The sequence below is a fragment of the Delphinapterus leucas genome, chromosome 1 (assembly GCF_059928025.1).
Source record: "Delphinapterus leucas isolate spDelLeu-1000000601 "Yukka" chromosome 1, BTC_Dleu_Yukka2, whole genome shotgun sequence".
NCBI classification, from domain to species: Eukaryota; Metazoa; Chordata; class Mammalia; order Artiodactyla; family Monodontidae; genus Delphinapterus; species Delphinapterus leucas.
In genome coordinates this window covers 186,181,388-186,204,281 of record NC_143129.1, presented here as the reverse complement: position 1 = coordinate 186,204,281, position 22,894 = coordinate 186,181,388, and the positions used below count along the sequence as shown (strand labels likewise).

The window sequence follows — 22,894 nt, the reverse complement described above, 5'->3', positions numbered from 1 at the left end:
TAATCTTCAGGTGGTAGGGACTCTGGGAGACTTTTACTGTCTTTTTTTATATGGTTTTGTATTTTCCATATGGTCCACAATCAATCTATATTACTTAGGAATTTTTCCTTACTTTACCGGCGCGGCATTTTGGAACTTCCCGGACAGGGGATCCAGCCCGTGCCCCCTGCAGTGGAAGGGCTTAGTCTTAACCACTGGAGCACTGGGGAAGTCCTGTTCCTTAATTTTTTAAAAGGTAAATGCCTCCACTTCCGGGCACTCACAAAGGCCTGATGGAGGAAAAAGGCAAGTAAGCAAATGACTAGAATAAACTATGGTGGGATGGGAGTGGGTCAGAAGCCAAGTAGGGATAGAGAGGGAATGGGAGGGACCCCAGGGAGAGGCCCGTGGGTGGGAGCGTTAGGAGTGTGCCCGGAAGAGTCGGTAGTGGCAGCCCGCCTGAGACTGGAAATGAGAGCAAGGACATCTACAGGAGGGAGGGGACCGAGTTTTGCAGACACAGAGGCAGGAGGAAGCAAGCCTGAAGCGGGATAGGGGACAGGCCCTGGGGGAGGCTGGAACCCAGAGTAGTGGGTCAGAGAGCCATAAGGGCAGGTGGGCTGTGAGCTGCAGTCAGCCCAGTCTGCCTCCGAGTCCCTGGCCACTCTACCTTCCTGTGTCCTTGCAGGACCAGGCAGGAGGCCTGGTGTCTGGAAAGCTGGGTTCAGGGAAGGGTGGAGAGCCTACCTCAGCAGCGTTGTGAGCTCGGGCAGAGCAACTCTGTGAGCCTCAACTTCCTATAAAATAGGGATCCTGATTTCACGGGTCTCACACCAATGTTCTGTAAACCCAGTATCATGTTTAAAATGTGCTCAGAAGACATTTGCTAAACTCGGTAGATGGGAACTGAAAGGAGATTTAATGTTTTAAAATCCAACGTCACCCAGTTGCAGCACCATGTGGGAAGGAAGCCTGGACTGTTACTGGGGGCTGAGAGCCAGGGTCCTGCCACTGTCCCCTGTTTCTACTGTCTCCCCCCACTCAGGACCTCTCCTGCATCTCCAGGACACCTCAGGGCCACTAGAGGGTGCTCACTGCACCTTCACTCCCGGGAGTGAGTCTGGTCCTGGGGCAGAGGGCTGCTCCCAGGAAGCTCCTTTTCTGGCCATTGGTATCTGCTCTCCACGCTGACTTATGGCAGGGGCAGTCCCTGTTCTGGGGGGCACAGAGTAACATGTAATGCAGATTGGAAGGCTTGAGCAACTCTCTCTTCTCTGCCCATCAGTTCGTCTTAGACCATACATCTCCATCAGTCCCAACTTGGAGAAAGGAGAAAGAAGGGGGAGGCAGTCCCCTTCCAGGTAGGGCCAGACCAGCGGGAAGGGGAATTTTTAGAAGTCACTAGAGCTGCTGAATCTGTCAGGGCCTGGGGGTTCACAGAGGAGTGATGGAAGGGAAAGGCAAGTAAACGAATGTATGTACACACTGGCATAGACCCAGAGCAACAAAGTCACACAGAGCGATACACAGGCACACAGAAAAACAGTAATTCACAGAGCTATAGACAGAAACACAGAGACCTGCTTTCCCACCAGAGAGGAAAGCAATCTGATCAAACATGTCCACTCTGCACCCAGCTCTCCCGTGTCACTCCAGTTTGTCCTCCCCTAGGCTAGAGGAACAGCACACCTACAGTAATATAAGAAAATAAAGAGAAACCAGTCAGCCTGGAGATGCCATGCTTTCCATTTTTTCCCCTCTAAATAAGCATTTGAATGTGTTTTGTTCTAGGAGCTGTGAGGCAAGCACAAAGGGAACCCTTTCTCATGCAGGAAGTTCCCTCTCTAGGGCCTCCCCTCCCCGCCCCCCAATCCAGCCATCCACCCACCAGCTGAGGTGGCTTTCCATCCTGGGCCCAAGTGGGGATCCCTCTTGTTTTAAAAAGCCGTCAGAACCATGTTGACTTTTCCAAGTTAAGCTGCAGGCTGAGGTGAAATTAGGCTCCCTTTTCTCAAACAGGGTTGCTTTACGGAGAAAGAGGAAATGTAGGAAGGGGGAATGCTGCAGAGCAAGCAGGAGAAGGAGCAAGGATGGGTGTTAACCAAGCACCTCCACCCACACCAGCTTCCCAGGATGAAGGGCTGGCTCCTGTCCAAGCCTGACACCAAGTAGGAAACAGCTCTGGAACTCTGCCTCTCCCTCCTCCCTGATGGTGGGTGACCTCCTGGGACTCCTCGTCACTCACAGGCCTCTGCCCCATCCACTTCCCACGTGGAGGCCAGGAGGGGCCTGTCCAGTGTGGCTGCAGCTCGCTCTGATCCTCCAAAAGCTGTTTTTTCTTCCCCTCCTCTGGCCACTCCCCACTCCAGGCATGAAAGCACCCCCCCACCCCCGTCTGGTAAATGACTCTCGTAATTTATGAGCAGATCAGCCCAACGTGCATAAGTCATATGTGCACAAATGGGCCGGGTAAATATTTAAAGATTAGAGCCAGCTGGGGAGAAGCACAAAAGGCTGGGACAGTGAGGGTCTCCCAGAATTCACTCTCTCTGAGCTGGGCCAGCCCGGTTCAGTGTTGATGCACTCACCAGAGTCCCAGCCTTTGTCCCCTGGAGGGCCCTTGGCTGCCAGGCTATTCGGAGTCCTAACCCAGCCAAAGAGAGTTAAACAATTGCAGCCTCTCCAACCCCATCTGGAGACAATCGGCTGAGTCATTTCTGAGCTTTTGCTGTGTCCCAATAGTTAATTACATGGAGCAATCACTTCGTTCCATTTAGAAGTGCATCCTGGAGGGGGCCGCACATTTCTCCCTCCAGTCACTGCACAGGCAGTGGCCTCGGCAGCACCTAACAGCTCGGGTAGCTTTAAATGCCTGGGGGCTGCAGGAGGGCAGGGGTTCCCATCCAGGGCCTGCATCGTTCTGTAATGTTCTTTCTTTTACCAAAGGCAAGAAAACCAAATGGAGGAAGAGAGGACAAAAGGCACAGGTCACTTTGGGCCTTAAATTCCCCAGCCTGAGGAAGCCACGGGCTTTGAGTAGCCCTGGAAGCCCCCAGAGCTCTCCTGAGTTACAGAAAGAATTTTTCCTGAATGAGCAGAGGGCAGCCTGTGTCCCCCCAGCGCTCTGCCTGGACCTGTGCTCCTTTCCAAGCCCCCTGGGAACCCCAGAGGCTAAAGATGGAAAGGGAGTCGGTGGCCTACATCCCGGCTTGCATAAGCCGGGTTTCTAAGTTGGTCCATGCCCTTGCCGGCAGCCCGAGAGCGCTTGGTCCTGCTTGCTCTCAGAGAGGACGAGGTGAACCCGCAGCCGTTCCCCCTACGTCGGAAAACGCCTCCCCAGCCTCTGCACGCGCCCTCGGAGCCCAGCCTGCCTAGGGTGTGTAGGATGCCCAGACGCAAAACTTGCAAACAGACCTGGGGGTCCCTAGCCTAGGTCTCCGAGCAGGATCTCAGTGGAGACTCCGGTCTTTTCCAATGACCTTGCCAAATGCAAAAATCTGCCTTTAACTTACTGGGGGGTATCGGCTGCCCAGAAGACTAACCCGAACTGGGGGTAAAGGGTGGCGAGGAAACTGTCTCTGAAGGTGGGTAAAAGGTAAGATGGAATTTGCACAGAGATCCCTTTCAGCCTTGAGTCCCGCGCGACCCTCGGCCAGCTGGAGGCGACGAACGCGCCAAGGTGGCTGTTTGTGGTGAGGGAGCCGAGCGAGGACCCGGGCAAGCCCGGAAAGTGGGGGAGGGGATCGGCCTAGGTGGGGAGACGCCAGCTGAGGACCTGCCAGAGGGGGAGGGGCGCAGCGGGCAGTGCCGGGGTGGGGGTCGGGGGCAGCGGAGGCGGAGGCCCATTAAGCCGGCAGGGGCGGAGCTTGACAGCCCGAATTCCTCCCGGGCCGCCCGGGCCGGCCTCGCCTGCTGCAGCCAAAGCAGAACATTGCGAATTAGCGCATTTTGCGGTCAATTTTCCACTGCTTAAGAAACACTAAGCCACCCACGTGAGCGGCCCCACCCAGAGCGGCCGGGATCTCGGGGCACGGGCTCGAGAGGGGTGGTGGCCCTAGGAGCTGCGGGGGCCAGGGTGCAGGCGGGGGCGTCTCGCGGGCCCCTTTATTGCGGCCCGAACTCTGGATAGGGGGCGGGCCCGGCGCCCCCGCTGTGGGCCGCGAGAGCTGCGCCGAGGGCCATTGGTTTGCTAATAACGCCGGAGTTGAAAGGCGCGGGCGGCGGTTTATGGGGAGGGATCATAATTAGAGGACAAATTGCCCGGCTGCCCGCGCGGCTCGAGAGCTGGGCGGGGATGAGGGGGACCGCCCGAGCGAGGCGCGCGCCCAGCCTCCCTGCAGATGTGCAGCAGCTGGAAGCCCGCGCGCGGCAGGGCGCCCGGAGTTTGGTCCCGAGGGGTCGGGCGGGGGCGCGGCTTTGTAGGGCCGGCACAATGCCCTTAACACTCGGCTGCCCCCTTTGTGCCCGGCCTCGCCGCCCGCCCGCCCCGCGGCGCCTTTGTACCGCGCCGCCACCGCCCCAAGCCGGAGCGAACCCGCGGAAGCCACTCGGGGCTGGCCGGCCCCGGCGCTTCAAAGCCGCCCGGCGCGTGCCAGCGCCCGCAGTCCCGCCGCGGCCCCGCCACCCGCCCTGGGCCGGGCCCGGCCCGGATCTGACCGGCGGGCCCTGCGGCCGGGGCGAAAGAACACTTTGGAGCCGCTGTCGCCGACGCTTCCGCCTGAAAGGAGGGCGGGGAGAGATTCTCCACGCTGCTTGGCGCCTGGGAACGCCACTGCCGGGCAGGGGCCCATCAATGCCCCGAGCGGGGGTGGATGGGTAAGAGGATGGAGCTGGGGCCCACCAAGGACCCAGCAATTTCCCCTCCCCCCCCACTGGGACCCCGCAAAGTCCAGTTTGTTCAGTCTTCGGCAGCAGGGCTCCACTGCCGAACTTTTGGGTCCTTGCGACTTCCACAGCGCCCTCACAAGCAGCGCTAGGGGCCGCATGTTCACTGAGGCCAAGGGAACTCAGTAAAGGGAGCTGTGTAGGTTTGAACCCAGGGACTCCCGCAGACGTCAGTTTTCCCGTCCCTCCCAGCTCCTGCAGCCCAGCCTCCTGAAGCCCAAGCAGGGACTGCACCAGAGTCGTGCTATAGGGCCTAGTGGGTCCGGGGGCAGGTGTCTCCTCCTCTGAGCTCCTTGGGTCTTCAGCCACAGCCTGAATAATGAACAGGGGTTGACATCCCGGACCTCCAAACGTGCAGAACGGTGCTCTCCCCAGATGCTCAGTGGTCTTCACCACCACCTCCCATTTGTTGGGACCCAGAGAAGGCCAACGGGCAGGGGTGGGGGGAATAAACTCCTAGGCCTTCCCTGTGACGGAAAGGTCCTCAGAGCCTGAGTTTTCCAGCCTGCAAACTCAGGACTGGGGGTGGGGGAGGCCTTTCTGACTGCCCTGGCCTGAGGCTGCCTGCAGCTTGCCCCCCAGTTTGAAGAGTGTGGGTTGGGTCCTAACAGGGCCGGAGGGCCCCTGAGCCCAGACTGAACCCCGACGCAGGACGGCTCCCAGTCCCGAGGCCCCAAGGAGGAGGCTGGCTGTGGCCCCGCGGGCGGGCTGCATGCTTTAATGGGACACATGTTGCTGCTTGGCCCCTGCGGGCCTGCTCTGCACCTGGCTTTGAGTGGCCACGGGCAGAAAATTGCTGCATTGTCCCGACATTAGGGCGAGTAATGTGGCATCGCCAGCGCGGCCCGAGCGTGAAGCCGGCAGAAAGGCCTCGCTGGTGGCTGCTCCCTGCCTCCGCGTCTTCATCAGGCCCGAGGAGGACCGGTGCTCAGTCATAGTCATTAGTGGGTCTTGCAGCCATCTGTGCCCATGGACCTCCCCCAGTGGGCTTGGTGGTGAGGCCCAGAACTTAGGGAGACTGGGACGGGAGGGGGTGGGCATGGGAAGGAATTCCAGACTCAGGCAGTAGTGAGGGTGAGAGGGAGAAAGGAAAGACTGAGAGGAGCTCCCTGGTGGCGTAGTGGTTAAGAATCCGCCTGCCAGTGCAGGGGATACGGGTTTGGTCCCTGGTCCAGGAAGATCCCACATGCCGTGGAGCAACTAGGCCCGTGAGCCACAACTACTGAGCCTGTGTGCCGCAACTACTGAAGCCCGCGCGCCTAGAGCCCGTGCTCCCCAACAAGAGAAGCCACCGCAATGAGAAGCCCGCGCACCGCAACGAAGAGTAGCCCCCGCTCACCGCAACTAGAGAGAGCCCGTGCGCAGCAACGAAGACCCAACGTAGACAAAAAAAAAAAAAGGAAAGACTGAGAAAGGGTAAAGGTGGTCCCTCAGGAGGGAGGAGGAGTCCTGGAGGTGAGGCCTGGACTAAGGGAAGAGAAGAGGCAGAGGGAGGTGGCGAACTTCCCAGTTTGTCCCTCTCTCATCCCCTCCCCCTGGGGGTTCCACAAGTCCAGGAGCGCCTCATTGACATGTAAACGAGGTGCCCCTATAAAGGCGGTGCCGCCTCCAGTGGCCTCCGCTACGACAACATGGGCACTGAGTCCGAGACCCAGGGCAGCTCTGGCGGCCCCACCGGCAACTTCCGCAAGGTCTGGGGTCCCGAGGGCTGCGGGCGTGAGGGGTGAGGCAGAGCGCGAGAGGGCCAAGGCCCTGCCCTCTAACTGCTGCTCACCCACAGATCTCCAAGCCGCTGATGGAGAAGAAGCGACGGGCGCGCATTAATGTGTCGCTGGAGCAGCTCAGATCGTTGCTAGAGAAACACTACTCGCACCAGGTGAGAAAGGGGACGCGGTGGAGGTAAGATGATACGGTCCGCAGCCTCATCTGCCCCAGCCCAGGCTGCGGTGCTAAGAGCCCTTTCCACGGATCCCCAGATCCGGAAACGCAAGTTGGAGAAGGCAGACATACTGGAGCTGAGCGTCAAGTACATGAAAAGCCTTCAGAACTCGGTGCAAGGTAGCGGGATGGCTTGGGGAGTCGGGCGAAGAGGCGGGGGAACTTGTGGGGTCAGAGCCACGGATTCTACAAGGCCAGATAAAGGAGGGATGGACGGAGAAGAACTGCTCAGGGCAGTGGGCAGCTGAGTGACAAGGGGGCCCCATATTGCTATGAGTGGGCAGGCAGCAAAAGCCCGGCTGGCTGTGGAGTTGTAATCTGGGTGGGCGAAGGTCTGGACCCGTGAAGGGGGGAGCGGGTTCGGGCTGACTCCTCTCCCTTCTCTTCCCTCCCTCCACACTTCTCCCCTCCCTTGCTCTCTCCTCTCTCCATCTTTCCTTTCCTACTCCTCTCCCCTCCTTTCCGCATTTCTCTCATCCGCTCCCCTTCCCCCAGGGCTCTGGCCGGTCCCCAGCGGAGCCGAGTACCCGTCGGGCTTCCGCGGCTGTCTACCGGGCGTTAGCCAGCCTCTGCGGCGCGAAGAGGAGGGCGGCGACGGTCTGCGCTGCCCCCTGGCGCACGAGCGCGCGGGTGGCAGCACCATGGACAGCGCCAGTCCCGGCCCCGAGGCACCCGCGCGGCGCGGCCCCGGCGCCCCCCCAGTTTGGGCCCCTGCTCCGGCCGCCGCCGGCTCGCGGTCCCCGCCACCCCGGCTCCTCTTATCTGGAGGTCTCCCCGGTCAGTCCACCAGCATCCCCGCGCCGCAGTCGGCGTCTCGCCGCTTCGCCGAGAGCCCGGGGCCGGGGCTGCGCTTGTGGCGGCCCTGGTGAGGATCAGGTACGGCCTCGGACTCACAGAGGCCCTCGTCTGGCCTGGGGACGCAGAGACTGTTTTGGACGGCCGGGACTCCGGTCATCGGTTCTGGTTCCGGGACGGGGTGGCCGGGAGGGTGCCGCGTCTCTTCGAACTCGGGGAAATACACGAAGCTACGATTGGACCGGGTTCTGCGCGTCTAGGCATAACCCACCCCCCACCCCAGCCCTACCCACTTAGGCCGGACCCGCTTTCTCCTCCTCCCACCTTCCAGTGGGGCTGGGAGTGGGTGTCCCGGGCTGCGCCCCTTTCCCAGGGCCCCTGGCGGGCAGCTCGTCCCCGCCCCGCGGCCGCGCCGCGGTGGGAAGGTCGCCGTCCGCAGCAGCACAGAGCGGACCCCTCGCAGCGAGGAGAATCGCTGCCCCGCCCCTGCCCATTCAGCCGGCCAGGGACACCCGGTTCCCACCGGCACAAAGCGCGCCAGGCCCCGCCCCCCCGGCAAGGGGCCCCCATCCCATCCCCATCCTGGACCCACTCGGCTTCCAGGGATCCCCACCCCCTCCGCACGCGGCGCGGCCCACCCGCTGGCGCACGCTCCTAAGTCTGCCCTCTCGGAAGCCCCCTCCTTAGGGACCCTGCCCAGCGCCCGCTCAGCGCTGTGGCCCCGCCCGATAAGATGCTCCTCCTACCGCCCCGGCCACCCGACGCTTGGCTCCGCGCGGCCTCTGGTAGGGACCCCGCGCACTGTCGCACCAACTTGGGGGCTGCTAGGGCACACCCCGGCTCCTCTCAAGGGAGAGTTCACTTCTCCCCACTTGGAAAAGACCCCGGCCCCGCAGAGCCCCCGACTCTGGACCTCTGGGGCCTCCAGGGAGCCCACCACCCTTGACAACCCTGGGAGTGCTGTGCGACGGTTTACTCGTCCGAAAATGAGGTCATTGCTGTGCCCGGACTCGAACCCGGGGCTCCCGGCCCTCGAGGGGAAGCCTGGGGGTGGAGGACAGGGACCCTGCCCTGAGCCCAGGAAGAGATCCTAGCACCTCCTCCCACCAGCTTGAAATTCAAAATAAGGACAGTGCGAATTTCTGAAATGGGTATAAAGAGGCCACGAAGGTTCTAATTGCTCCCGTGATGCCTACTTAGGTGAATCTTTTTGAACTACCAACATCAACTTTGTATAAAACGTTTCTCATTTTGGGCTGCCCCTGCCTTGCCGTGTGCTAAACCCGTCCTGGTCAGACCGCGGGGAGAGGGCGACCCGGCTCCCCTACCGCACCACCCAACGGGCTCTCCGGTGCTGGGGCGGGGCTCCTGCAGTGGTGGTCCCGGGGCGGCCTCTCGGGTCTCAACTTCCCGACACTAATCCTTCTGCAGGCCACCAGGCTCCTGCCGGCCACCAGGTGGCGATCTTACATCGCGGACCCAGGGCACGTCCTCGGAATTCCAACCCAGGCTGGTGGGCGGGTCAACCGGCACAATGGATCCTCCTCCCCTAGGCACGGCTCCAACTGCTCTGCCTTTCTCGCCCTCCGGAATCAGCCTCACTGGTACTAGTGGTCCCTGAAGCCAAACCTGGGCAGGGGCTGCCATCTGCACTCATAGGTCACCTCCGCCCTTTATTAGGGCTTTGGAACCCACCAGGCCGCTCCATCCTGCTGCTGCCCCAGGTCTGACTCACTCACTGGGTGGGGCCGCTGGATTTGCCTAGAGAAAGGGGCAAGTCCAACCCAAAGGAAGGGTGCACTAGTGGAGGAATTCAGGACCCAGAGGGAGAGACGTTTAGGGGCAGCTGGCCAGCGGTGCTGTTAGGTTCTAAGTGTTTCCATGAAATCGGCCTCGGATTGCCTGGTGCAAATCACAGGAAGTTTTTATTAGATTCTGTACAGAAGATAAATGCTCAGTTGTCAAAAAAAACTACAAACGGATCCCTGGCTCTGGGCTGGGTGGTGGTATGAAGACAGAGCTCCCTCCACAGTGAACCCAGGGCCAAGCTGCTCATCAGGGCAGCAAACAGGCCTGGAGGCAAGACAAGGTGAGAGAGGTAGCCCCACGCTCCGGGGGCCTCTGCCTGGGGTCCTCCCTCTTAATAATTTTGTAAAAACCAGGACTGGAGGGACTTCAGGGGACCACGCCTCCTTGCAAGTATTGCCGTTGGATATGAAATACACAGATTGGATATAAAAACCCAAGGTGACAAATCGGCCGGCGGGGGGTGGGGAACAGTGGCTAACCGGCTACCTCCGCCCCCACATCACATGTGGGTCCTTGAAGGTACAGCAGCGTTGGCGAGGCAGGCCTCCCATGGCTGAGGCTGGACCGGAGCCTCCTGCCTTACTCACCTGTGGCCAGCTCCTCCCCCCAAGTTACCCCACAGCCAGAGACTGAAGGGGCCTCTGAAGGTGAGACAGAGCTGCGTAGTCCCCCCTGTTCTCCCGGCTCCCAGAGGCCTCTCTGGAGCTGGGACCCTGTCTGGAGGGTGAGGAGACAGGCTTGGCCACCTGAGGGGCAGAGGCAGTGCTGCAATTCCAGGTTACAGAGTAGGAGGGGAGAGGGGGTAGACCAGCTCCTTGCAGGCCCTGGAACCCCCTCCAGATCTTCACATGGAGGGGCCACTGCATGGAGGCAGGGGATGGAATGAGACAGTCTTTGCATTCATCCCAGCCCCTCCAGCTCAAAGTCCACAGCTATTCCTGGGCTTCTCCTTAGCCTGAGTCGAGGGTCTTCCTCCATGCAAGACCCAGCAGGCCCTCCCAAGGGCCCATGGCCAAGCCCAGGCCTGCAAGAGGTCTGCCCAGCATGGAGAGTAAAAGAAGACCCCTGCCCCAGGGTGGAGGAAGACTCTTACCAGGGACCAGGCCTTGAACCCAGAAGCTGCGAGGCCTCTAAGGCAAGATCCCTTCCTGGCCAGACCTGCATAGGTTGGGGATTGGCACCAGGAGAAGGAAGCCCGCTCCCCCTTTGCTTCAGTTTTCTCCACCACGTACCCACGACCTTCGTGGTGGGAGTCAGAGAGGTGGCTGACATGTTGTGCATAGGCAATGGAGGCACAGTGATGAGGGTGGGATGCTAACAGCGGCCAAGGTGGGTGTGTGCCAATGGTGATGGTGCGAAAGTGTTGTGCTTTAGCTTGGCTGGGGAGAGTTCTCAAGGGGGCCAGGGGCACTAAGTGTGGGAGGCCTCAGGCTTGGGGGCCACGCCAGGCCCCTGAAAACTGAGCCCCACAAAGGACCCATGGAGGGTCCTCCACTACTCACTCCCTGTCCCCTCGGTGGCGGCCGGGGCACACAGACCAGGAGACTTGTCCAGACAGTCCTGAGAGCTAACACGGTCACCTGCTCCTCACAGATGCAGAAACCAAGGCAGAACAAGTCAGCAGGGAGACCTGCTCAGAGAACTTGGTTTGGGCTCTGAAGACCCCTGTGCTTACAGACCCTCTCTGTACCCCACCCCCTGAGGTGTGACAATTACGGTGCAGAGTGGGAAGCGGCTGCAGTCTGGTGGCTCCTGCAGGGCTGGGCTTTGTTCCGTCCGGCGGTAGCCAGCTGCCCCGTGCGGAGCCCGCCTTTTCCCAAGCCCCAGCCTCACTCTGCCCAGAGATGCCCTGCCCAGAGGCTGGCCCGTGCCCAGTGTGGTCGTCCGGGGCGGGCTTTGCCCCTCCAGGCAATGGCCGCTTCCGGGGCGGCACACAGCCGCCGCCCCGTCAGGGCTAGCGCAAGTTCAGGCGCCGCCGGCGGCCTCAGCGTAGCCTGCCCCGAGCCTGGGCCGGGTTAGGATGGCATCTTTGGTGCTTTGGCCCCGTGGGTGGCCCGGCCCGCCTGGAGGCTTGGGGAGGCGCCGGCGGGCCCTAAGACGCCGAACCCATCGAGTCCGAGTGCAGCGTGACGTAGCCCGACGACTCCGAGGGCGAGCTCAAGAAGCTGCTGATGCTGCCGCCGCCGCCGCCCGCCGCGCGCAGGCCCCCGGGTTCGCCCCACGACGCGCTCAGGCCGGTCCGCAGGGTCCTGGAATGCGCGTGTGCGGCCGGGCGCGGCCCGGGGCTCCGTTGCGCGCCGCCGCCGCCGCCAGGGGGCGCCGCGTCCCCGCCGGGCTGGGCGCCGTCGCGGGGCAGGGCGCGGACGGGGAAGGGCCCCGGTGAGGCGGGCTGGCGGCGCAGGGCCTGTGGCTCCCGCTCGAAGGCGGTCAGCGCGAAGGCGTCGGGAAGCAGCGAGGCCGAGGCGCAGCGGGCGCCGGGCCCGGCGCGGCGGCGCGGGCTGCCGGGGGGCGAGCCAGGGGCGAGGCGCGGGCCGTTGTCCAGGGCCGGGGGACGCAGCGACAGCAGGCTCTCGGCCGAGCGACGGCGCGGGCGGAAGGGGGGCGCGTCCTCCGCCAGCAGGCCTCCGCGGCGCCGGTCGGGCCCGCCAGGCAGCACCAGGGCGGCCAGGTCCTCGCCAGAGCCCCAGCGCGGTAGGAACGTGGGCAGCGGAACGGCGGCCCACACGTCCGCGTCGTCGTGGGAGAAGCGTCGCGTGGGCGGGACCTGTCAGGACCAAGGGGTTAACCCGGGCTGCCCTCCTGGAAAAGGGGGACCTAGCCTCCCCTCACCGGGCAGGGCAGCCTGAGGTCAGGGACGCAGCCTGAGGTCAGGGACCAGGCCTGGTCCAGGGCACCCTGGTTTAGAGCTGTGAGATTTGGGGCAAGTGACAATCTCTTCAAACCTCAGTGTTGTCATCTGTAGCTTGGGTCAGCTGGGGACAAGTCCCTTTGAGTAGGGTGCTGAGCCCCAAGGAGACAACACAGGCACCAAATGGACCATCCTCCTAGAGCACCAGCGAGCTTGGGCACAGGGGCTGGGGTACCGCCCATGGGCCCACCTGCACAGGCTCTGTGACCTGGGGCCAGCCCGTCTTGGGAGGATGAAAGCCAGCCCCAGGAGCTGTGGCAGGCGTGAGATGGGCTCAGAGAGGAAAGGCCTTGGAGAGGCATATTTGCATCTCCAGCCCTGGCTGTCCCTACCTGCAGGTACTGCATCTTGTCCTCCTGCAAGGGCCGCAGAGGGTAGAACTGGGGCAGGTCCCCCTCCAGGGCAGAGAGCTCATACTTGGCCGTCCTGTCCAGGGCCACAAAGTCACCCCCATAGCTGTAGTCCAGGGAGCGGTCCAACACTAGGTCTGGGGGGATGCCACCTTCCAGGCTGGTTTCTGCAGGGCGGGGCAGAAGCTTAGGGCCGTGGAAACTTGGGGACATCCAGGAATGGGTCCCAGGGACCCCCAGAGACACACGCAGGGCTGGTGGGCTGGTTAACAGAAAAGGAGCAGGGCGGGGTCCTCTATTCAGATCCTGACTCTGCCACCTTTTAGTTGAGGGCCTGGGGAAGTCACAGACCCTGAGCCAGTTTCCTCCTCTATGGGGGTGAGAACTAAATAGACACAAGGAGCTGACACTGCCTGCCAGGTGGCAAGGGCTCAGCCCAGGGTCACATTATTACTGCTGGCAGGGAGACAGGACCGGTCTACAGGAGCCCCGGGGCAGTTCGCCAGGACCCCTAAGGTTGGAAGCTCCAAGAAACACGTTCAGGCTGCAGTCCACAGCCACTCTGTTAACCAGAACGTCTGATTAACTGGAACCCTGGGGGCGGCCAAGCCATACAGGGGAATGCCCCGTGTGACACCAGGCTTGAGTCCTTGAGGGGTTTAAGAACCTTTGGGGTAGAACAAGGGGGCTCTGACAGCTGTTATCCCGCTGACCCCCAGTGACCTCACCCAGGCGCCACTCTCCCTGGGGGGCATGCTCAGACCGTCCTCACCATCACCCGAGTCCTCGTCGTTGGCCATGAGGGCCATGCACTTCTCCCAGACAGCCTTGAGGTCAGCGCGGTAGCGGTCGCAGGCCCAGAGGAATACAGGCAGCAGCAGGGCCTGGGTCACTGAGCACCAGAGCACACACAGTGCCATCCAGGGCGCCGAGGCGTCAGCCCACAGGCTGCTGAAGCTCACCACCTGTGGGCACAGGGCTGGGCCTGGCACCCGGCAGGACCCCCATCACCCAGCTTCCCTTCCCGGCCTCAGTTCTCCCACCTGTGGGGCAGGTCTGACTGCCTACCTGCCGGAGGCGGGGGAGGGGGAGATAGAGGGGGAGGGGAGGACAAAGCCCTGGGGTTTTGGGCAGGAGAGTGTGAGGGGAGAAGCCCCTGCCCACCGACAGCCGCTGGTGCCAAGATGAACAGTCACAGCCCCATGTGTGCAGAGCCCTTCACAGTGCACCAGGTAGCACTGGGCACGGCCTCCCTCATTTCACCCGTGACCGCCCAAGGAGGAGAAGGCGTGGATTACCAGCCCCTTTTTGAGAGCCAGGTCTCAAGTCTCCCAGTTCAGGGACCTTTCTACCATCCCTGCTGCTCCATGGCTAGTGGCCTCCTTGGCCCTCCCCCTACTCTGAGGGTCTAGACCTCAGACCCCAGAGATCTAGAATCAAAGTAGTTTCTGGGGGTCAGAGGATCCAACCAGGTGGCCTTTGGGTCACCGCCTAGGGATGCCTCATTCCTCTGCTCCCAGGAGAGATCATTCCCCCACTGAGTGACATAACTATTCCTCTTTCAGAGCAGAAGTGGGCATGATGCAGACATCATGTTGGTTCTTCCATGCGAGCTGTGTGACCCTCAGAAAGATGCTAAACCTCTCTGGGGCTCAGTTTCCTCATCTGTGAAATGGGCCAGGAACACCCCACAGGGTGAGGTAAAGATTCCAGACACCATACCAGGCCCGCAGCATGGAGTGGGTTCCACAAACGGCCCTGAAGAGAAGCTGGGGGGCCCTTCCCCCACTGCTGTTCCCATCTGGCTCTGCAATTTCACACACACATCTTCCCTCTATCATCAAGGGACTGGGGACACCAGGCCCCACTGCACACAGGAGGACTCTACTCTGGCCCACTGAGGGTGGGGCAGAAGGTCACCCCTGACTATGAGGCTGCCACACCACCTGTCACCTTCTGGAGCTTGGGTCCTGCGATGACTCCCTGCCCAGCTGCTAGGATGAAGCCTCTATCTGGTCCTTGCCCCTAGACCCTTCCCTGTCCAGCTCCATAGCCTTCAGGGGCAGGACTGGAGCCCTATCAGTGGGAGGGTTTGTCTTTGAGTCCAGACGTCATTCTTGGGCTAGGCCTGGGGCATAGCCTCACAGACAGGACCCCAGGCAGCCTCGGTGGACCTTGGACCCTTGCTGGCAGGGTCTTCAGACCAGCCCTCACCTTGACCTTCCTCAGCTCCTGGGATCAAGTCCAACTCCCCAGCACACATTCAAGGCCTGCCCTGCCTCCCGATTCGGGATCAAAGCCAATTCTGCCACACTAAATCCCTCCTCTGTCCATCCTGGGACCTGGACCCACCAGAAAGCCTGTGGCATGTCACCCCACCTTCCATACCCTCTGCATCAAATGGGTCTCACTCAGGTCAGGAAAGTCCCCTGCCGTGTGACAAAAGACCCTGGTCTCTGCAGCCACCTGCCATGGGTTCAGATGCCACCATGGATGCCCTGACTTTAGGCGGGTCATGTGACCTCTCTGAAGTTCAGTCTCCACCTCCGTAAAATGGGGATGATGATGCCTCCTGAAAAGATCGGGTGTGAGGATTCAACCACCTAATGCCTGGAGCACGCCTGGAGCACGGCTGTCCCAGAGCCCACGTCCCCCCGCCAGGCTCCTACCACCTGACAGGCTCACCCACCAGCACAGGGAAGCCCATGAGGCAGTCGTATATGACGACGATGGTGGCCACCAGGCCGGTGATCTGCAGCGAGGTCCTGGCGGGCTCGGAGCCGTCGATGGAGGAGCGGCGCTTGCCCTGTGCGTCCTCCACCACGATGGTGGGCACGGTGAAGGCGTGGAAGTCGGCCCGGCGCCCCACCTGCACCGCCAGCGTCTGGAAGAGGGCGATGGCCGTGCAGACCATGCCCATGGCCACGCTGCCGCCCACCAGCAGCAGGAAGCAGACGCCGAAGCCCAGGCCAATCTCAGCCACGATGAAGTGGCAGCCGTGGGTGTAGAAGCGCTCGCTCGTGTCGTGCCAGCCGACGGCAGGCAGCGCCGACAGGATGAAGGACACCATCCAGATGCCCATGACCGTGTGCACCGCCTGCTTCTTGGCGTTGCTTAGCCTGGCATGGGGCGGGGGCAGGACAGAGGGACCTGGCGTCACTCACAGGGTCTCTCCAGAGGCCCCTGGGGACCGGCAGAGGGTCCTCAACTGCCCCAGCCCCGCAGTCAGCACATCGTCACGTGTCCTTCTCACCGAGCCCTTCTGCCCTGGACACTGTACGCACCCACGTACACCTACACGCGCTCGTCCCTGCAACCCCAGCACAGCATGGGTGCGGCACACCGCACAGGGACCCTGTCCCCACACCGAGGGTACCTGCGCGCTCAGGCACCCACGTCCCCCTCTCCAAGGACACCAGATGTTCAGGTGCACACGGGCACACGCCCAGGAACTCACCGGTAGTTGACGGGCCAGCGGACCATCCACATGCGGTGGTAGGAGAGGGAGGTGACGGAGAAGCAGGTGGCCAGGGTAAGGGTGTAGAAGGTGGAGACGAAGACCTTGCAGAGGCCCTCGTTCCATTCGTAGTCGGGGCGCTGGCGCCGCAGCTGCACCACAGCGTAGGTGGCGATGGGCACGGCCACGTTGAGCATGTGGGTGGCCGCGAGCGTGCACAGCAGGAACTCCAGGGGCTTCCACTTCTTCTGCTTGGCCCCCACGCTGAGGATGCCCCACGCGTTGGCCAGCAGGGAGAGGCCTCCACAGGCCAGCCAGCCCACCGCGCTGCCAGGCAGCCGCCGCTCATCACTCATGGTGCAGAGGGGAGCTGGCCGGCGGCTGGGACATCCTCCTCAAGCCAGGGCTCAGCTCCGAGCAGCAGCACTCACACGTGGCGGCCTGGGGACACCAGGGACCGTGAACATCTGCAGTGGGTTTGGGGGGAGCCAAAGAGCTCTCAGGGACCCTCCCTTGGGCTCCGGCAATGACGCTCCTGGGGCTCTTGGGAGTGCGAGATAGAGGGGTCCCCTCATGCTCCATTGCCTGTCTGGTCCTGGCTTGGGCTGGGCCGCTTCGCCCTCCTCTGCCCTCTATGGAACCTCCTGGCTCCCAGGGGATGTATACAGGGGTGCTCAATAAGTGCATATCCCCTCACCTCCACCTACTCCTGGTCAAGGTGCGGCACCTAGGCTTCCTTCCAGGCCGCCTGCATCCTCAGGGAAGCCGCCAGGCCGGGCCCAGGTGGGCGCTGTGCCGCGTGTGTACCTGGTCCTGTCCCAGAACCAGCCCTCTCACCATCAAACTCCCCAAATCCTCACACAGCCCACGCGAGACTCCCCCAGTGCATGCTGGGGGCCCTCACTTTCATTGGTTTCCACTTCCTTTGGCCAATGAGGACATGCCTGGAGGATGAGTGCCCTGAACCTCCCCTGTAAGGAAGGGATGCTCTGGGGACCACTCTCGTGCCCACCTTGGGAAAGGGCGGCCTGCTTTACCCAGGTCAGCCCCCAGCAGGCCTTCCATGGCCGTGCACGCCTGGCAGGCCCTGGCACTACCCCGGGCTGGGGGGTACACTAAGCTCTAGTGTACTAGTCATGTGGCCCCAGCAAAGTCCCTGCACCCACGTCCTACTCTGAAACAGGGACGATGAGGCTTCCTCCAGGGGGAGGCTGGGGTGGACAGACGCCGCATCTCTAGCGCCTGGGGCGGGCCCGGTCTCACACACGGTGGCTGCCCTGGATGCCGCAGGCAGCATGGGACTGTAGCTGGTCCAGGGACCAGAACCTGCCCCCAAGGACGGCCTGTGGATAGGTAGGAACCAGGGACCTAGGACGTGGGGCAGGAGGCACGTGTTGGGGAGCCGCCCCATCCTGCCAGTGGGCCTGGCGGTGAGTCCCCCCGCTTCCCAGCTCGGCGCGTCCCTGCGCAGAGCACTGGCCGGTCCCTCTGACGTGAGGCCCCCCACAGCATGCCCCTCTGGCCACAGCCTGGAGCAGGTGGCGTGGGGGACAAGTGCAGTGCTCAGTGCAGGTCTACTATGTACGCTGCCTACACTTGGGCCTTCTCACCCTCTAGCCTGTGTAATCTCATTGGCTGCAAATTTGTTGCCCCCAACACTTATGGGCACCACTGAGCCAGACACAGCCACGTGATCCTTCAGGGACTGTCTCCAGCTTGGGGTGGACAGGCCATTGCAGGCCCCTGGCACTCAGGACAGGGGAAGTGACACCTCCCAGCCTGCTGCCAGGCTCCCCTGCTTGTCTCGTGCAGGGTGTGGCCTGAGCCCCACGGACACCGAAGGATCTCTTGAGTCCTGATGGGTGTCATTCATCTCTGTGCCCCTGCAGTGGGCCTGTCCAGGCCCCTGACCCACAGGAGGAGTCTAATCTGGACCACACCAGTGCCCACTAAGGGCCTTTTAGCGGAGGCTGGGGGACTCCTGGGGCCAGGGAACTTCCTTCCCAAACATTAGGCTTCTGCTCACAAAGCTGCCTCCCCTTCCCCACCCCAGACCCAGCGTGGGGGGTGAGGCGGCCCCGCTGAACCCTCCACCAGCCGTTCTGCTGTCCAGCAAGCCTCCTTGACTTCAGCATACAGAGGCCACTCGGTATGGGGTGAAGAGCTGTTAGACTCCAGCTTTAGCTCCCCAGCCAGTCACGTGACTCAGCTGGGCCTCAGTTTTCTCATCTGTACGTAGACATGATAGTCTCTATCTGCCTCGAGAAGTGTGTGGGTAGCCGGTAAGCTATGCCAGGGAAAGCGCTTAGAATGGAGCCAGGCACACAGTAAGTGCTCAATAAATGCTTGCCACGTAGATGTCTGTACCAAAGACCTCCCTGCTCACTGAGCTACGCTGTCTCTTCAAAACACTGAGCTCAGAGGTGTGCACGAGCCTCAGACCTGCAGGCAGACGCACAGTCACCCCAGCCAGAACCTGGGACAGCCCAGCTTGGAGGGTAATGAGGCCACAGGGCTACACACAGCCAGGTGGGGTGTCTGGCAGCCTACCAGGGGTCCAGAGCGGGCAGAGGCTTACATTGTCAAATGGAAAACCGGACTCGGCATGCAAGTGGTGGGCTGCCATCCATTTCTACTCGCATCGCGCCGCCTTGGCCGTCAGATTGGGAGGCCTTCCCTCAGAAGCCCAAGCAGGCAGGCTGTCTGACTCTTGTGACCCTGCGCCTGGCCCAGCCCACACTGCCCACCTGTTGATTGCTGGTCCAGAGTGGTAGGGAAGGTGCCACAGGCTGCCACTGGTACAACCCTTCCTGGTGCCGGTTCTTCCCTGAGTCTAGCCGAGCAGTGTCTCACTGCAGGGAGAGGCCCTAGGTCTGTGTGGGCAGGAGAATGTGCCCTACAAGTAGAGGGAGGAGGCAATCCTCCTTCGAACAGGCACACCCCCCTCAGTTCGCACCCCCAGTGATCTTGTCTGAAGGACTGCCATTGTTCCCATTTTACAGATGGTTAAGGGGAGGTAACCAAGCTCTTAGGTTCCCGAGCCAGGATCCAAACTCCACTCTCCTGACATCAAAATCCTGATGTCTGAAACATTAAAATGCTCAGAAACTTGGCATTTTTTTGTTCCTTGAGCTGAGGTGGTCTTTCTGGGCCTCCTGCCCCTGCAAGATGGGTCCTACTGTCCCCACAATGCAGATGGGAACACTGAGGCTCAGAGCCCAGTGCAGCACAGGGAGGAAGTATGGAGGCTGGCTTTATGGACTCCTGAGCGTGGTGGTCCTGCGATGGGAGAGGAGTGTCACCGGGGTGGGGTGGAGAGCAAGGTCTCCAAATGCAGAGTGAGAGGGGGCTGGCTCTGCGGAAACAAGCAGACCCCCTTCTTCCAGGCTGGTGACACCTTCTGTTCATTCTCAATCACAGGGAGCAGGGGACACTAGGGTCCAGGCCCCAACACTCCAGGGGTGTTACCGCCCCCTGTTGGGAAGTTTCTCCCGCAGCCCACTCAGGCTCCGCAGCATTTCAGGACTGGGCTTCCCGCTGCGCCTGGATCCCGGAGACGCTCCCTGCCACCCCCCGCGCCCCCCCAGGACACCGCAGTGCAGGCTGCAGGTGTGGCGGACCTGGGACCCACCGGACTCTCTCCGCAGGGTCAGCGGGCGGGGCTCCGGCGTGACGTCGCGGCCCCGGGCCAATGAGGCCCCACGGCCCCCGGGCTCTATTGCGCAACAAAGAGAACCCAGAACTTGAAAGGATTCCCGGGCTCAGCCTGCCGCCCCCAGGCTGCTCTCCGCCGGCGCTGCTACCCATCAGTCCCGCAGGGCCCCGCTCGGCCGCCGCCCAGGGCGGAGCTCTCGGCGAGTAGCCTCCACATCTCCGCCACGCCCGCCCTCCACCCTCGCGGTCCCCGCTCCTCCGTCCTCCGATCCCCCGCCCGGCCAGGCGCGCGGTCCTGCCCCAGCGGGGCCCCCAGCTCTGCCCAGCCCCGAGGGCGCGTCCGAGCGTCGGCCGCGAGCCAAACGCTGACGGGACTGCGGTCCCGGACGCCTCCCGAGTTACGCTGGGCAGGGGTGGGCCCAGGACCCCCAGAGCGGCCATCCCCGCCCCCTGAAAGCAAGCCCCCCGGGGCGGCGCTGCCAGGCTCAGAAGAAGGGGCGGACCCCGGGGAAGTTACCCCGAAGGTCCCCAAGTTGGGGGGAGGGGTGCGCAGCCTTAAGCGGAGCCCGCGGCCATCGGACAGACCCCGTGACCGACCGACCACGGACAGCCCCTCCCCGCCCAAAGTCCTCCCGCCGGGGGTCCCCTGCCCTGCCGCCCCCGGGCTAGGGCGGCGGCGCTCACCCTGCATTCGGGCGCCCGGGGCTCCAGCTCGCTGCTCCCGCCTCCGGCTCCGGCTGCGGCTCCCGCGCCCCCGGGCCGAGCGCGGGCCGCCGGGGACCGCGTGGGTGGCCGGCGGCGGAGCGGCCAGCGGGCCGGGGCATCCTGGCGGCGGCCGCCCGTGGCCTGCGCGTCCCGCTCGTCTCGGCTCGGCCCCGCCGCCCCTCCCTCCCTCCGTCCCTCTCTCCCTCCCTCCCTCCCTCTCTCCTCCCTTCGCGCCGCCGCCGCAGCCGCGCTCCGATCCCGCCGCTCGGCTGGCTGCGCCCGGGCGGCCGGGGGCGGGGGGCGGAGCAGGGCGCAGGCCTCCGAGGGCGTCTCCACACCGCCTCTCGGACCGCCCAGCCCTCCCCTCGGAGACGCGGCCCGCCGCGTGTGTTTGTGTGTCTGCCGCGCGTTTGTCTCGTACCCGCGGGGGCGCGCCCTCCGCATCCGCGCCTCCCGGCCGAAGACCCCTAGGGAGGGCGGCGCCTCCCGCGACGCCTGGATCAAGCTTGGGCCTCTCGCTGCCGACTCGGGTCTGTCCATACTCCCGACGCTGGCTGCGAGCCTCCTGGGGAAGACCTAGGCCAGGGGGGCCTGGGGCAGGAATGGACACTGGGGACTTAGGGCCGGCGGTGGGGGGCTCAGTGAGGCCTTACTGAAGGAAGTCACATCTAAGGTGAACTATAGGGGCGGGGCGTAAGGAGGACTTGGGGGCCCTGAGGACTGGTGGCCTCTAGAAATTGGGGAGTCGTTTATGGGGGGGAGCCAGGGCAGGAAGAGGTGAGGTTGGGTCAGCTAAGGATTCAGACTTACCCTCGGGCCTTTGGGGGGGCGGGGGTTCCACCGCGGGAACCAAGTGAATGGACCACTGGGCCGCCTGCCGGGTGGTTGTCCCTCCCCCCATGGGCTCCGAAGTGTTCTCTGTGAAGCTGAGACCACGACCAGGCAGCTGGGAGAGGCCAGGACCTGCGACCTGACACCCCTGGCCCTCTCTCTTCCCTCCCTCAGGAGCTTGCCCTCCACTTAGCACTCCTAGCAGGGCACAGGCTGTCACCTCTAGGCTAGGTGGGGAAACCCATTAGTCCCCTTGATGGGGTTCTCTGGAGACCCAAGTCACAAGAGAGAGTGGCCTCTGGCATCCTGGCCTCCCATCCAGTCAGAGGATCCTGCCTGCCTCTTCTAGAAAGCCAGGGACCACACACACCCCGGACGAAAGGCCTCTGGAGTCGCTCTGGACTGCCCCGCAGGGCACTGTCCTGCCCCACAACCGGGAGCACCCACGAGTGCCCAGCCCTGTGTCTGGAGGAAGGCGGGCATCTGCTCGGGACTGGACTCAACAAAATGCAGCCAGTGCTGCCTGTACCACTCCATAGCCTGGCTTCTGTGCCCACCTACACCATCTCCTCCACACCCCAGAAACAGCTGAGGAGTTAGAAGCAGCTTTTAGGGGGCCCAGAGTGAGTCTTGGGATCAGGTTTGTTTTTTTTTTTTTTTTTTTGACCGCGCTGCACGGCACGTGGGATCTTAGTTCCACGACCAGGGATCAAACCCGCACCCACTGCTTTGGAAGCGTGGAGTCTTAACCACTAGACTGCCAGGGAAGTCCCCAGGATCAGTCTCAGACAAAAGTCAAAGTGTTTGTATAGCAAAGGTTCCACAATGAAGCAGAGCTGGTGAATGGCGAGTCCTGGGCCATGCGCTCCCTGTGTGTGGCTTCTGGGTGGTCAGGGCCCCTGATGAGCTCTCCGTGGACAGGCCAGCTCCCTGCCCATGTGACCCTGGTTGTAAACAGGGCATCAGCAGTAGGAGGCTGACACAGGGTAGCTGGTAGTCAAGTGTGGCATTTCTAAGGCAAACAGGCAATCCAGCCATCCAGAGCATGGGCCAGGCCGCTGCCCAGCTGGCAGAAGGCAGCCTGCCCCACGCCTGTGGCCCCAAGTGCACCTCCACGAGCGAGCCCAGCTCACCACGGCCACCTGTACTAGTGCCCCTGCCCCTGGCTTAGCTTGCTCTGGGGGCAGGTGGGAGATTAGCTTCCGATGGCCACCGTGGGGAGCCCCAGGGCCCAGGCACTTTGGGGCCGGCGTGGCCGACTCTGGTTTCTCAGACCAAGGCTTTGGCCGGCCTGGGCTGGCTCGCCTCCGCACCACTCCCTGCCCAGGGCACCGCCTATAGCCTTCAGGAAGTTGGCACAGGGTGTGGGTGGAGCTGGGGAGGCTGAGGCAGCCTCCAGGGGGCCAGGGAGCAGGGTGGGGCTGCCGTGGCCTCCTGTGGTCTGTTCCCCCCCACTGCTCCCAGGCAGGAAATAACCCCGTCAGCCAGGACTGGGGCCCGAGACGGATTCCGGAGGTCCTGGCGGGCGTTTCTGCACATCTGGAGCCACGTTCTCTCTGTCGGGGCCCGAGGGAGCCCTGCATG

General features: G+C 62.8%; 2 protein-coding genes across 2 annotated transcripts; one reads left to right on the top strand and one right to left on the bottom strand.

Annotated features, from left to right (window-relative positions):
* Positions 1 to 6,643: 6,643 nt before the first annotated feature.
* On the top strand, positions 6,644 to 7,679 carry HES3 (hes family bHLH transcription factor 3). Its single transcript, XM_022598688.3, has 3 exons — positions 6,644 to 6,739; positions 6,840 to 6,921; positions 7,297 to 7,679. The coding sequence occupies exons 1-3, from the start codon at positions 6,659 to 6,661 to the stop codon at positions 7,668 to 7,670; spliced, it is 537 nt and encodes a 178-aa protein (XP_022454396.1). The 5' UTR covers positions 6,644 to 6,658; the 3' UTR covers positions 7,671 to 7,679.
* Positions 7,680 to 8,560: 881 nt separating this feature from the next.
* Positions 8,561 to 20,007, bottom strand: GPR153 (G protein-coupled receptor 153). The gene is made up of 5 exons (XM_089901889.1): positions 16,121 to 20,007; positions 15,353 to 15,782; positions 13,436 to 13,628; positions 12,646 to 12,830; positions 8,561 to 12,169 (listed from the first exon to the last, which is right to left on the bottom strand). The coding sequence occupies exons 1-5, from the start codon at positions 16,474 to 16,476 to the stop codon at positions 11,498 to 11,500; spliced, it is 1,836 nt and encodes a 611-aa protein (XP_089758015.1). The 5' UTR covers positions 16,477 to 20,007; the 3' UTR covers positions 8,561 to 11,497.
* Between the last annotated feature and the right edge of the window lie 2,887 nt (positions 20,008 to 22,894).

Bases quoted from the DNA above. Each gene is read 5' to 3' on its own strand.
- GPR153 (XM_089901889.1), bottom strand. From the start codon at position 16,476: ATGAGTGATGAGCGGCGGCTGCCTGGCAGCGCGGTGGGCTGGCTGGCC. The intron at 15,783-16,120 runs GTGAGTTCCTGG...GCCCCATGCCAG, and splicing joins CGCTGGCCCGTCAACTACCG to GCTAAGCAACGCCAAGAAGC. The intron at 13,629-15,352 runs GTGGGTGAGCCT...CTGTGCCCACAG, and splicing joins TCATGGGCTTCCCTGTGCTG to GTGGTGAGCTTCAGCAGCCT.
- HES3 (XM_022598688.3), top strand. From the start codon at position 6,659: ATGGAGAAGAAGCGACGGGCGCGCATTAATGTGTCGCTGGAGCAGCTC. The intron at 6,740-6,839 runs GTGAGAAAGGGG...ACGGATCCCCAG, and splicing joins AGAAACACTACTCGCACCAG to ATCCGGAAACGCAAGTTGGA. The intron at 6,922-7,296 runs GTAGCGGGATGG...CCCTTCCCCCAG, and splicing joins CCTTCAGAACTCGGTGCAAG to GGCTCTGGCCGGTCCCCAGC.